This window comes from Chrysochloris asiatica, unplaced genomic scaffold (assembly GCF_000296735.1).
Source record: "Chrysochloris asiatica unplaced genomic scaffold, ChrAsi1.0 scaffold00103, whole genome shotgun sequence".
NCBI lineage: Eukaryota > Metazoa > Chordata > Mammalia > Afrosoricida > Chrysochloridae > Chrysochloris > Chrysochloris asiatica.
In genome coordinates, this window is record NW_006408621.1 from 7,816,035 (window position 1) to 7,830,830 (window position 14,796).

The 14,796-nt window shown below is 40.1% G+C and overlaps 1 protein-coding gene across 1 annotated transcript in view; it reads right to left on the minus strand.

The window, feature by feature from the left end:
- CLUL1 (clusterin-like 1 (retinal)) overlaps nucleotides 1-14,796 on the minus strand; it is a 48,585-nt gene that overhangs the window by 18,541 nt on the left and 15,248 nt on the right. The window contains 4 exon segments of the mRNA XM_006867296.1: nucleotides 3,993-4,027; nucleotides 6,632-7,091; nucleotides 9,032-9,199; nucleotides 13,985-14,133. Coding sequence (XP_006867358.1) covers nucleotides 3,993-4,027; nucleotides 6,632-7,091; nucleotides 9,032-9,199; nucleotides 13,985-14,133 — 812 coding nt within the window.

Consider the following 14,796-nt stretch of genomic DNA (forward strand, 5'->3'; position numbering starts at 1 on the left):
ATATCATTAAGCTCGACTCCACTTTGAGGAGGCAGCTCTTCCCCAGTCATACATCAGTGCCTTTCCACCCAATAGCTCATCTTCTGGCACTATATCAGACAATGGCCCGCTGCTATTCATAAGGTCTTCAGAAGCTAATCCCTTAGTAGTGGACCACTTATTCCTTCTTCCTATTCTGTTCCTAGCCTGAAAGCTCTGCCATGGGTGGCCCAGCTGGCATTTGTAACACAGGTGACATAGCTTCCAGCAACATGCAAGCCATCACAGTATGACAAACTGACAGAAGAATAGATTTTTAAATGTATTTGTTGTTGGGTTTTGTCAAGTTGGTTTCGACTCATAGTGATCCCGTGCACAACAGAACAAAAAACACTGCCCAGCCTTGTGTTTCCAGACAGATCTTGAAATACTCTTTTTGATGATGAATGCAATGCGATTCTTTTTGAATTTGTTGTTCCCGGTATAGTAAACCATATGATTGTCAGATTCAAGATGGTCAATACCAGTCCATTTCAGCTCACTATTGCCTAGAATATTGATGTTTATGCGTTCCATTTCATGTTGACAGCTTCCAATTATCCTAGATTAATTCTACGTGCATTCCATGTTCTGATTATTAATGGATGTTTACAGCTGGTTTTATTTTGAGGGGTGTCCCATCAGCAAAAGAAGATACTGAAAGTTTTTCTCCATTCACGTCATTATTGTCAACTCTACTTTGAGGAGGCAGCTCTTTCCCAATCATATTTTGAGTGCCTTCCAACCTGAGGGGCTCATTTTCTGTCACCATGTCTGACAATATTCTGCAGTTATTAATGTTTTCATTTTCCGGGACTATATCTGACAATGTTCTGTTGCTCTTCAGTGGCTAAACATTCAGAAGTATCCTGTCTCTCCTTCATATTCTGTCTTCATCTGGAAGCTCTGCTGAAACCTGCCCACCTTGGCTGACTCTACTGGTATTTAAAATACTGGTGGCATAGCTTCCAGCATCGCAGCAACACCCAACCCACTGTATACATCAATCTGACAGACAAGTGGCAGTTAAAATGCATAGTGTGTTTTAAAAACAGAATGTGTAAGTCCTCCTACTTTGTTCTCTTTATTCAGTCCTCTTATCCTTCCATATAAAGTTGAGGATTAGTTTTTCGGTACCTGTCAAGAAGGTTGTTTAAATTGTAATTGGGATTATGTTGCCTGTATAGATCACTGTGAACAATATTGACACCTTAATAATATTAGTCTTCCAATCCATGGACATGGAACATCTTCCCATTTATTTAAGTTTTCTTTAATCTCTTTTTAGCAGTGTTCCAGTTTTCACTGTGTCATGTCCCTGGTTAAATTTATCCTAAGTATTCTATTTTCTTTCCTATGTATTATATTCTTTTAGATGCAATTATAAATGAAATTATTTTCCCAGTTTTCCTTTTAGATTTCTCATTTCTGGTGTATAGAAATCCAATTGGTATTTGATTTTTGACTTTGTACCCTGAAACTTTGCTAAATTCCTCTGTTAGTGGAGAATTTTTCTTGGAGACTCTTTGGGATTTTCTACACATAGAATCACACCATCCATAAACAGAGAATTTTACTTCTTTTCTTATCTGGATATCTTTTACTTGATTTTCTTGTCTTATGACTGGCTGGGATTTCTAATACAATATTGAATAAAAATAGTGAAACCAGGCACCCTTGTCTTGTTCTCAATTTTAAGGAGAGAGCTCTCAGTCTTTCTCCTTTAAGTATAAAGTTTTTCATATATACTGCTGGCTTTTCATATATACTCTAAATCATATTGAAGACTTTCCATTCTATTCCAATCTTCTTTAGGGTATTCAACAGGAAAGATTTTATCAAATGCTTTTTCTACATCCATAGAAATGATCATGTGGTCCTTTAACTTTGTTCTATTGATGTGATGCTTTATGATGATTGATTCTCTAGTGTTGAAATCCAACTACATTCCTGGAATAAATCCCACTTAGTCATGGTATATAAATAACTCTTTTAATATGCTGCTGAATTCTGTTTCCTAGTATTTTGCATCCATATTCATAAGAGATATTGGCCTGTAGCTTTTCTTTTCTTGTGATGTTGTTGTCTAGTTTGGGTGTCAGGGTTATGTTTTAGTCATTAGATTAATTGGGGAGTAGTCCTTCCTTCTCTATCTTTTGGAAGAGGTTAAACAGTATTGGTCCCAGTTCTTCTCTAAGTGTTTGGTAGAGTTCCCTAATGAATCCATTTGATTCTGGACCTTTTTTTTTTGTTGTTGGAAGATTTTAATCACTGATTTGATCTCCTTACTTGTTATGGGTCTATTGAGACTTCCTATTTTTTGTCTTAAGTTTGGGTAGGTTACGTACATTTAAGAATTTGTCCATTTCAATTAAGTTATTTCATCTATTGCTATATAGTTGTTCATCATATTCTGTCTCTTTATTTCTGTTGGGTCAGTTGTAATATCCCCTGTTTCATTTTTTATTTTGATCAATTGCATCTTTTCTGCTCTTTTGTCACTCCAGCTAAAGGTTTGTCAATTTTATTGATCTCTTCAAAGAATCAGTTTCTGGTTTTGTTTATTTTCTCTATTGTTACTATGTTGTTGTTGTTGTTATGTGCCATCGAGTCGGTTCCGACCCATAGCGACCCTGTATAGGGTTTCTGAGGGTGTAAATCTTTACCGGAGTAGAAAGCCGGAGCTTTCTCCCGCGGAGCAGCTGGTAGTTTCGAACCGCTGACCTTAAGGTTCGCAGCCCGATTCGTAACCACTACCAGAGCTCCTTATTATATTTTCAATTTATTTGTTTATGATCTGATCCCTGATATTTCCTTTCTTCTGGTTGATTTAGGCTTTGTTTGCTCTTTTCTTTCCAGTTCCTAGAATTGTTGAGCTAGGCTGTTGATTTGAGATCTTTTCCTTTTCTCATGGAGGTATTTATTGCTTTAAGTGTTCTTCTGCGTACTGCCTTCATACGTTCCATAAATTTCATTTCCACTTGACTCTAAGAAATTTGTGACTTTTAACTTTCTTCCTTGACCCTTTGGTAGTTTAGCATTGTGTTTAATTCCATGGCACTGGTGGGTTAATGAGCTGGACTGCAAAGTCAGCTTGAATGGTAAGGTCAGTGGTTCAAGCTCACCAGCCGCTCCTTAGAAACCCTATACAGGTTCGCTATAGGTCAAACCCAACTCGACAGCACTTAACAACAACAACATATATTTTCCAGTTTTTTGGATTTTTTTTTTCTGTTACTGATTTCTAGCTTCAGTTTGTTGTGGTCTTAAAGAAGAACTGATGCATTTACATTATGGTGCTGGTGAGGAATATGAAATATACCATGGACTGTCAGAAAAACAAACAAATCTGCCTTGGAAGAAGTTCAGCTAGAATATTCCTTAGAAGTGAGAATGGGGTACTTCATCTCACATACTTTGGACATGCAATCAGGAGGGATCAGTCTCCAGAGAAGGATCTAATGCTTGGTAAAGCAGAGGGTCAGTAAAAAAGAGGAAATCCTCAATGAGATGGATTGATATAGTGGCTACAACAATAGGCTCAAACATAACAACAATTGTGAGAACAGTGCAAGACTGGGCAGTATTTCATTCTGTTGTACATAGAGTTGCTGTGAGTTGGAACCTGGTATGGCACTGCAGGTTAATGCGCTAGACTGCAATATTGGTTTGAACTGCCAGGTTGGCGGTTCAAGCTCACCAGCAGCTCCTTGGAAACTGTTCATATAGGTTCTCTATGAGTCAGAACCGACTCAACAGCACTTAACAACAACAACCACAATAGCAAAAATTAGCTACCTAAATTTCATCTGCAATTCCTTCTTGTTATGTAACCTGATATAGTCACAGATTCGGAGGATTAGAGTGTAGATATCTCTTGAGAACCATTATTCTGCCTCAACAAGAGGAAAGCTTAAAATGTCTACTCATTAGGCAGATTTTCTAGGGACAATAGTGTTAGTTTCACAGCCCACCTGTACAGAAAAGTGATGGGAGCACATGCAGATACCTGACAAAAAAGGGAAAAGTATTATTCTTGATAAATGGCCTTCCAAATCATCTACATAAAGTGGTGCAACATAGGCTTTGCTGATGGTTGTTTTTAAATGGTTTTCACTTACAGGGAACCCTGGATATCCAGGAGGGGTGCAGTGAGGCATCCCACACCTCTAGAGGCAGTTGGCTAGTCTTGAGGTGTGGGAATGCGAGGCAGGAAACCCTAAGGTAGACTGGTAGAAACCCGGTGCTTAGTCAGTATGGTGGGGAAGGTTCCAGTTGTTGAGACATTATCTAGATTTCACTGTTTCTGCATAACTACTTGTTGTTATTGTTAAGTGCTGTCGAGTAGGTTCTGACCTATGTTGTTGTTGTTGTTGTTGTTGTGAAGTGCCGTTGAGTTGGTTCCAACCCATAGCGACCCTGTATAGGGTTTCTGGGGAGCAGCTGGTGAGCTTGAACTGTCAACTTTGCAGTTCAAATGGCTTTACAGTCTGGCACGTTAGCCACAGTGCCACACCAGGACTCCAAGGAGTCACTGCTAGTCCTGTGCATATTTGAATGCACCCCATGTATAGGATTGCTGTACAATGTGAAAAGTACTGGCGTGGCACTGTGAGTTAATGTGCTGGACTGCAAAGTCAGTTTGAACTGAAAGGTTGATGGTTCAAATTCATCAGCTGCTCCTTGGAAACCCTATGCAGGTTCGCTATGAGTTGGAACATGTGAAAGGAAGGGTAAGGGGGGCAACATTTTGTTTGTTGTCAAAAACACATTCTGAATAGTATTCCAGGACAATTAATACCCATTTAAAAAGTCAGGCAAAATGATTCTAAGGTCAGCAGTTTGAAAGTACCAGCTGCTCCATGGGAGAAAGATGAGGTTCTCTGCTCCCCTAAAGATTTACATCCTCAGAAACAGGATGGCTATGAATCAGAACCGACTTGATGGCACTTAACCACAACAACCCCAATATTGATATATATGTTTACTGCCCTGGCATGTCTCTTAAATAATTGGTGAATTTTGAACCTCTTTATTGAATACCAGACAAAACACCTGACTAACAAGAAAGACCCTGAAATAGAAGCCAACAGCAATTCCAGGAATGATGAGTGTTTTCTGTAACAATGGGACAGGAAGGATACAATTCATTGTTTCCTGGCTTTTGTTTCTAATGCTTCTAAAGTCAGGCTTTCCTTTATGGAGGCCAGTTAGGCAATCTTGGGGCAATTGTGAGAATTTAATTCAGATGTTGCCAGCTACAGCTGATGTAATCGGGAAATAGCCAGCTAGAAGAAGTCCATGTTGTTTTTCAGTTCAAAGAGGAGTAGCCTTTTAATTGCCCTACTGGCCCATAGGAGAGCAGCCCGCGGCTATGCAGATCTACAGGCAGCCCACACAACAGCTCTCATTTCTGAAAGGCTCTGTCCTAGCTACTTCATAGAAGAGTGCAGGAGGTACTTTCCTAAGTCCTTCTGCCTTAAAACATAAAGTGACACTGTTTTCCCAACATGAAATATTGTAGAACTTGATTAGTATTATTGTTGTTGTTAAGTGCTTTCAAGTCGGTTCCAACTCATAGCGACCTGCATAGGGTTTCTGAGGAGTGGCTGGTGAGCTTGAACTGCCAACCCTTACCTCAAACCAACCTTACAGTCTAGCGCATTAACCTGCAGCACCACACCAGGACTCCATTTTTTGGTACTGGTAGAAGGCAATTTTTACCCCCTTCCTATTTCTATAATTTGGGGTTTGTCTATGAGCATCTTCTATCATTTTGTGCATACACTTTCATTACTTAAGGGATTACAGCAGTGATCCAGAGGAGTTCCTACTTAGACTCATATGTAAGACTGGACTCCCTGGGTGTAAATGACTCAGGCCTCTGAAGCAAGGCTGGGTGGTCTCCTTCTGGAAAATCAGTCACTGAAAACCTCATGGGGTACAGTTCTACTCTGACACAATGGGATCACCGTGTGTCAGAATCTACTCCATACCAAAACCAAATTTCAAAACATTGAGTTGATTCTGACTCATAATGACCCTAGAGAACAGAGTAGAATTGTCCCTTAGATCCCGAAACTGTCAATCTTTGCAGGATCAGAGTCTCATCTTTCTCCTGCAGAGCAGCTGATGGACTTGAAACACCGACCTTGCAGTTAGCAGCCCATGGCTTAACCCACTATACCACTAGGGCTCCTGACCTACTCCCTAGAAACTGGGTATATGACACTAGATTCTTTATGTAGCAGAAGAATCTAGCTCCTGGACCAGTTTTAAAGAAATTCCATGATGTCCAAGCAGAATAGAGTTGCACTCCTACCCATCAGTTTATTTAAAAAGGAGGCAATTGCTATTTTTCAGCTTTGAAAATGTGCTCTTAAGAGAGGAAACAACACTATAGATGGTTGTTATTATGTTCCCAATAATGATGGAAGAGGCATGGTGGTTTTCTGACTTCAAAGCTTCTTTAAGAGCTTCTGAAACCTTGATAAACTATATATTGTCACTTTAAGAAACATGGTACAACTTGGAAATGCCTATCATTCCCTAAACGAAACCAGACTTGACTTCAGTGTAGACATCTAAGTCAAAATCATCTTTTAATACTTGCCTTTGTCTTGTTTTGGTAAATCCTCTATAGCATTCCGTGTCCCAGCAATTGCTTCACTGACAGTTTCATAAATAGAGAGATTGAAATTACAACATAGCAGAAAGAAGGTAGGAATGTCCCAACTCTGCAAAAGATATCCTTTCTTCATTGGCTCTTTGGATAAAGTTAGAAAATAAGGTTCAATTAACTCTGTATCGGACATGAAGTAGGATTGAAAAGCCTGGTCAAATTCTTGCTGCATCCGTCTGAAGATGTTACAGCTTCTGTTAAATACAGATCCCACGTCCACAGACAATTGGCTGAACACATCCTCTATTTGGGCCACTTGTGCATCTTTCTCAGTGAGCTTTTCACAGATGGGGAGATCGCTTTGATTATCTTCATGGAAAGGAAACAGAAACTGATATATCATGAGGTAGATAGAGTGAGGGGCAGAAATGGAAGAAGTGGTTAATTTGATCTCTGGGTCATTTTTTAATTGTAAATTTTAAAGTCAACTTATAGTAATCATTTTATATCAAGAACAATTCTGGACAAGTGAGAGAAAGGGGATTGACTTTAGATGATTAACAATAAGATAATTAATATTCTTACACCTGGCTTTGAGTTTGGTTATGGGAATACAATCTACGGTTCCTACTGATTTTCTTTGCCCACTGATGACCTACATTTCCAGTATTATTGATGAACCACAGCCTGATGTGCTGGTGGCAGTTGGCATGCCACAGCTTCCAGGGCACTGTAGAGACTGCCCAAAAACCAAGATGAAGGCTCTTGTCTTTCACTTGTCTTAGTTCTTTTTCCTTCAGTAAAATGTTACTAATGTCTTCATAGTCTTCTTTCTCTCTTTGTAAATTAGTCTCAGGAAAGGAAAAGCTCAATACACTCACAGTGATCTACAGATATCTGATACAGCTTAATGGGTTATCCATTTTAGAGATGGTACATATTGGCAGTGACTACAGTCTATTTTGGAGTCCTGGTGTGGCACTGTGGGCTAATGTGCCCGACTACAAAGCTATTTGAACTGCAAGGTCGGTGGTTCAAGCTCATCAGCCACTCCTCGGAAACCCTATACAGGGTTGCTATGGGTTGGAACCGACTTGACGGCACTTAACAACAACAGTTCATTTTGGCTATAGTCAAAAGAATGAAGTTATAATTGTAGGATTCCAGGTACCAGTTTAGGGGTAGAAGGCTTACTGGCTGTCACTCAATACTCTGTCTCATCTAGGTATACCTGAATCCAGGCCAGAACATGGTTGCCCTTAGACATTAGTGCTGCGGCCACAGTGCATGTTCTTGGACATCTTGACTATTGCGCATCAGTGCTGTAAGCATCCCAGTGCAGTTCCAAGAATTCTTTAGGAATTCTTAGAGGACTGTGTCTTTATCAAAGAATTATCTAGGCAAATTGTCTGCCTGTCCCTCTGCCAGCTTCTGTTTACCTAATCTCAAACACAAAAACAAAACTTTAAAATACTAAGAAATGTTCATATAGTCACATAACTGGCACAGCTGGGAGTGGCCCTCATACCTCCTGACCTTCAGTCAATACTGTCCCACCACACTGGAGAGTGACAAGAGCTACAAAAACAGAGCAGCTGCAATTATCAGTGGAGGCAAATTAACTTGGCACATTCATTACCCTATGGGTTGCCAAGACAGATTCATACTCTAATTAGTGCATGCTCTAAAACAGAGAGTGAAATTTCACTCAGTTTCATATTCAACTCATTTTCTAAAGGGGAAGGGAAATCCAGGCTAATAGAATTGGAACCTTTTCTAGAGCATAGCTCAGACTGTGTAGGGCACCACCCTTGGTGATTCCTTATGTTCAGAAGCTAGCTAGCTAGAGAGGGACAAAAAAGAAACCATACCAGCCCTATATTACATACTTGCACGCAGGTTAAAGGCAATGTGTCTATGTATGTGTACGTGCATGCATGTACCACACATAAAAGGTCAAGTACATTGAAGGAGAGATGAAGGAGGAAGATGTTTGGCCTCCAGGAGAAAAAAATTAAAGCAGGTTGAAATCAGAGATGGTAATATTATTATTGAGAATACAATCCAACCAACATTTATTGACTACCTTCAATGCTCAAAGACAAAATATGGTTCCTGCTATCAAATAGCTTACAATCTCCTGGGAATGTGTTCACAAAATAACAAACATAAAGCATGCCTCAGAAAGATACATGTAGTGTCATGAAAAGGAATGATGTTCTAACTTATACATTGTGTTTGCACAGGTGATGATATGAGCATTAGGTTCTATATTGCAAAAGGTCAATATCAAATCAGGCATCTTTATTCTAAATTTTAATATACTTTAATAAATAAACTGAGGGAGTTGCCTTATGAACTCTGAAACCTGGCGCTCTCTTTATCTCTTACCGTATTTTTAATGGATGACCAGTCAGGTTGGCAGGCTGTATAATATCTCATGCAGTTACTTTCCAGGCAAGACTTGCATTAGTTCCATGAATCTGCTAGAGATACTTGGCATAGCCTCTCTTCCTCTTTCAGATGCTCTTGAACTTCATTCATAAGTGTCAAGGTCTCCTAATTAAAACAAAGAAACAGTCTCTTCATTTCATGATTCTATGTGCATCAACTAAGGTTGATGTCCCTTTTTAAAAAATGTGCATATTCTAAATGATTTCTTCTGCCTTTGCCTTCAGTAGCTGACAGATCTACTCAATAGCTTTCTGTTTGACTAACACCACTGATTCATTCTTACTAAAGACTGTATAAATCTTATTCATGTGTTCACTAATTAATTCAACAAGCTTCACTGTGTGCTTGCTACGTGACAGACATTATGCTCAATTTGAATGAATCCTCAATGAAGATACGGTTTCCTACTCTGGGAGACCGCCTGCCATTTATCTGTTTGTCTGCCTTCACATCTACTCTAGAAGGAGCGGGAGGAGGTGGGAGAGGGACTTTAAGGCTTAAAAAACTGGCACATTCTATTTCTGTTATTTGTGCTGTCTTTAATATTTGTATGTTCTTAAACATTTTAAGAAAGTGCAATCCTTGTACATCAGATCAACTATTTCACCGAATTACATTCTATTTGCAAAGAATGTATTTTTTTTAGCACCTATTCTTGTTGTTATTCTGAGAACGCCCTCTTGTGGTGCCTTGTTTGATTTGCCAACTATTGCTGTGCAGATCAGAAGCCCTGAGAGGCCTGCAATGCCCTCTGCTCGCGGTCTCCACCTAGACCCCCAACGGAGCCTACTTAGACTTCCGACTGAGTCCTGGTGTGGCAGGATAAGCACTGGACCACAAAGGCAGTTTGAACTGCAAGGTCGGCAGTTCAAACTCACCAGCCGCTCTTCGGAAACGCTATACAGGGTGGCTCTGAGTTGGAACTGACTTGACAGATAACTTAGACTCCCCGCTTCCCTGCTAGCCCAAAGACTGGATCTCTCCCTGCCTGAAGCTAGCTAAAGAGAAAACAGTTGCTGTCCATGTAATTCCAACGAATGGCGACCCCTTGTGTCTCAGAGCGGAACTGTCTGTGCTCCACAGGGCTTTCAATGGCTGATATTTTTGAAAGTAGATCCTCAAGCCTTTTTTTTTTGAAGAGCCTCTGGATGGACTCAAATCTCCTACGTTGCTGTTAGCCGCCACATGTGCTAACCGTTTGCACTACAAGAATCTCTAGTCTCCGGGAATTAGAGGCATAAGGACCCAACCATAAGAAGACAGCCTCAGGGTTAAATGTGAGTCCCTTAAAATAAAATCACATTTGTACTTAAAAATCAAATTACTGTGCACTTTTACCTAACAAAAAAGAAAAAGAAATCACCCATTTCTGGCATATTAAGCCCAAAGGATCTACCAGCACTGCCAATCTTCTGCATCTCTTGCACCCTGCTCAGACTTCTCAGCTGACTTCATTGTACAGCGTCCGGGTACTAATCCAACTTCTGTTCACTATGACCCGAATAAGAAAATTGGCAGGGACCCAGTCTGCTACATGCACCCTTTGACCCAGACAAGATTTTATTGTCTCCTTGGGCTTTGCAGAATAATTTTGGAATCCTAGACGTTTTCCAGGAAGGTTGCCTCAACAATTGTTGTTAAATGCTGTTGAGTTGGTTCTGACTCATTTGGTTGGTTGGGATAGCGACCCTGTACAGGATTTCTGAGGCTGTATATCTATCTTTACAGGAGCAGAAAGCCTCATCTTTCTCCCATGGAACAGCTGGTAGTTTTGAACTGCTGACCTTGTGGTTCGCAGCCCAATTCGTAACCACTACACTACCAGAGCTCCTTTCAGACTCACAGTTACCCTATCTATATAGGGTTTCCGAGGACGAGTGGCTGGTGAGCTTGAACCACTGACCTAACAGTTCAAACTGACCTTCCAGCCCAGCCCATTAACCCATACCAGGACTCCACAAGACCATCCATATTTTGTTAATCAGTCCCAACTGTAAAGATTCTGTTCATTGTTACCATGACCAGAATCCCAGTATTTCCAACTCCAAACTATACTCATGATGTACCACTGGGCAAACATCTGTAAGCCTCAGGCATATCCCTAGAAAACAGGAATAGCAATAGGGACCTACCTCAAATTTCTGTGAGGTAAGCAAGCAAGGCACCTGTTGTTAAGTGCCGTAGAGTCAGTTCTAACACACAGCCACCCTTAGAGGGTTTTCAAGGAGTGACTGGTAGGTGTGAACAACCAACCGCAAGGTTAACAGTCCAGTGTTTATCCCAAAGCACCACTCCAAGACTCCTAACATGTTATTATTACTATCTTTCTTGTCTTCCCCCGAAAGGATGTAAATGTACATAGGTCCTAAATTTGGGTCCTAAACATCCCAGCACTGATTTCATACTCAGAACTCTATTCCTGGAGTGTAAAGCTTATCAAATACCATATGGAGCAAATCACTTTGAGGGGCTCCAGGGTTCCTCACTTCGTTAAGAGCAAGTTTCCAAGGCTCTCTCACTCAGTGTTAATGGGGAGGGAGGAGGTAAGGACAGGGACCTGAAGATGCCCTGCTGGGAGGCTGGGAGCGCATTAGCCACATTAGTTAATTTGTAATTTGCCTAATCTGACCTTTATTATAGGTTTAAAGTCACTTTAGGGAGGACAATTCAGGGTTAAGTAGGTTTCTTTCTTTCAATGAACTTTTTGAGCACTCAAATCAAACCCTAAGTACATAATTCAACATATTTTTACCCAATAAGTGCTTTTTAAAGCAAAAATGAAAAATGTCCCAGTTTCTGGGATGCTTTAGGGTCATAACTGAAACCGATACTAATTTCTGTGGTACCTACTCCCTGCATTCTTTTCCTTTTTAGCTTCCCAGAAGGCAAGTGAGAAACAGCGACTACCTGTGCAACATCTGTGGACTCGCTCCCCCTTACTATGGCAGTGTTGGGGAACACATTAAGGACCACCTCAAACCTAAGTTTCCTTAGCTGCAAAATAAAAGCAATGGTTTACTCAGATGTTGGAAGGATTCAAAGTGATAATGCATCTTGTTAGAGCTATCAGGGATGTCTGGTGTCATTATTCCCAGATGGTGGAACTCAGAATTTACCAGAAATGAGAACTTAGCTCGGTGGGGGCTTCTACATTTTCCTGATGAGGATTTTTTATTTTCTCAAAATGTTTTTTGATTGCTGCCCCAAAGAGGAGGGTTTGCAGCTGCTGGTCAGACAATCTCCTTTCTTTGCCAGGCATCCTGCGGTAGGTGTGGTGACAGGCCAGCATGCAGCTCAGGGGTCAGCCTGTCAGTCAGCCCTAATGAGAGTGTTTAATAAACTTCCAAAGACCATGATGGGTGGAGAATTCAAGGAGCTTTCTAGAGCTCACTGGTCCCCAGCTGGGGTACACACTCACTGGAGCAGAGGAAGGAAATATTAGAGTTTCTCTTTGTTCTTTTTTTTAATTAAAAAATAGATTCAGTTATTATATTATTTAATACATTGGGGCTCTCTTGAGGTGTTTATGTCAGATAATTATGTATGAACCCCAGGGAAGAATGGGGCTTCTACATTTCAGAAGCATTGGCAATCTTTGCTTATTTGCAGCCAATTGGATTCAAGTTTATCATCTAGTTTTCATGAAGCTGATGTTTTTGGTAGCTGTTGTTAAGTGGCCCCTGACTCATGGCAACCCCACCTGTGTCAGAGTAGAACTGTACTCTATAGAGTTTTCAATGGCTAATTTTTAGAAGTAGATTTCCAGGACTTTCTTCCTACTCCATTTTAGTCTGGACTCTGCTGAAAGTTGTTCATCATCATAACAACACACACACACAGAAGGGTGGGTGGTTGTTATACATGAAGTGCTTGACCAGCACTCAAACCTGGATCTTTTGCATAGAAAGTAAGATGTTTACCACCGAACTGCCAAAGTCTTTATTTTTTTTTACTAAGCTAACCTTCACAAGGAGCTCTGGTAGCGTAGTGGTTACGAATCGGGCTGCGAACCTTAAGGTCAGCGGTTCGAAACTACCAGCCGCTCCGCGGGAGAAAGATGAGGCTTTCTACTCCCGTAAGGATTTACACCCTCGGAAACCCTGTACAGGGTCGCTATGGGTCGGAACCGACTCGACGGCACTTAACAACAACAACAACAACCTTCACAATATAGACAGGAGGCTTAAAAGGTTCTTGGGAGAAAAAAAGCCTTGTCAGATTTTTAAAATACTAGCATTTAAGTTCAAATGGACACAACCAAAATGGCAGAGTGGACACATCTTCATGATGAACTCTGCACTGGCCACATGACAAAGTAAAAACATGCTGATCTAATTGTATCAGGCAAGTTGGCTGAAAATTTCAAATGATCTAGAAGGTTTTATGAAATATGGACTTGCATCCACCCAAGATGGGACAGATGATGATATATCAATTTTTTGATACATATAAAATTTATAAATAAATTAATATGCATATACTTAGGAGTTAGTGCTAAACATTTTTTTTAGTGATAGATATGTGAGATCAAAAAACTTTGGAGATCACTGATGTAACCAAAGTTTCCCCAGCACTTTGGTCTCACTCAATATCTTAACTCAGAGCAGACTAAGTGTGTAATGAAGCATTTTGAGAAAACAGCATTTCCCAGAGGCAAATCCCCCAAATTCATGTATTTGAGGTCCACTCCAGACTTTATAAAAGCTGATTCTACAAGGAATGCGTTCTTTGATGAAATTTGAAATTTCCTTCAACCTTTTCCTTCAATAAAGGCTACTGTCCAGAACAATTATTATCAGGGAAAATAGGCAATTCATCAATTGTACTGACAAGGGCAATAGATTTGGCCCAGATAGATTTAGGAACAGATATAATTTACAGCAACTGTACCTGCTTTTCTGCTCTGCATTTCTTCAGGGTTTTCATTAGATTAGTATGTTCTTCCTCTATTCTTTCTATCATGATTTTCATCTGCTTAATGCCAATCAAAGTCTTCTTCATGTCTTCATCTACCTCTATCTTCTCAGACTCAGAAAAACCTAAAAGATATGTTGCAGCTTTTGCCTTTCATATCTGGTTAGATTACAAAACAAAGAGTTCACCAAATTTTAATGTTCCCAAAATGGCTTAGGTGTTATTTCATAGTATCAGATTCACAGGAGAAAGATGAGGTTTTCTGCTCTTTCAAAGATGTACAGCCTCGGAAATCCTATGCAGGGTCACAACGAATCAGAACTGATTCATTGTCACTTAACAATAACAATCACAACAGTATCAAACTTTGATCTGCCACATGGATGGGATCGTCTATCTGTTCCTCAGTTCTAAGCTCCTGAACAAGGCAGAGTTAATTTAACCTCAATCTTGCCATTTGCCTTAGAGTCTGTTTTAATTTATCCTTTTTTTTTTCTCCTTTCACTTAAGACTCAAGTGTGTTTATATTAGAGATCATTTAGAATTTCGTTCACAAACATTTAAGTTATATGCCAAGTGGGGACTTTAAACATAATGAAAAATTTTCCTTGCTTTCAGCTTAAATTAACTTCTAACAAGGCATCAAACTCAGCAAGTATCTCAAATAATGCAGGATGACCTAACAGACGTCTCACTACGCTTCTCCGAAGTCTTTCAGCCAGTTGCTATGGAGCAGGCCTGACTCATGGCGACCCCATGTGTTCCATAGGGTTTTTTTTTTTTTTTTT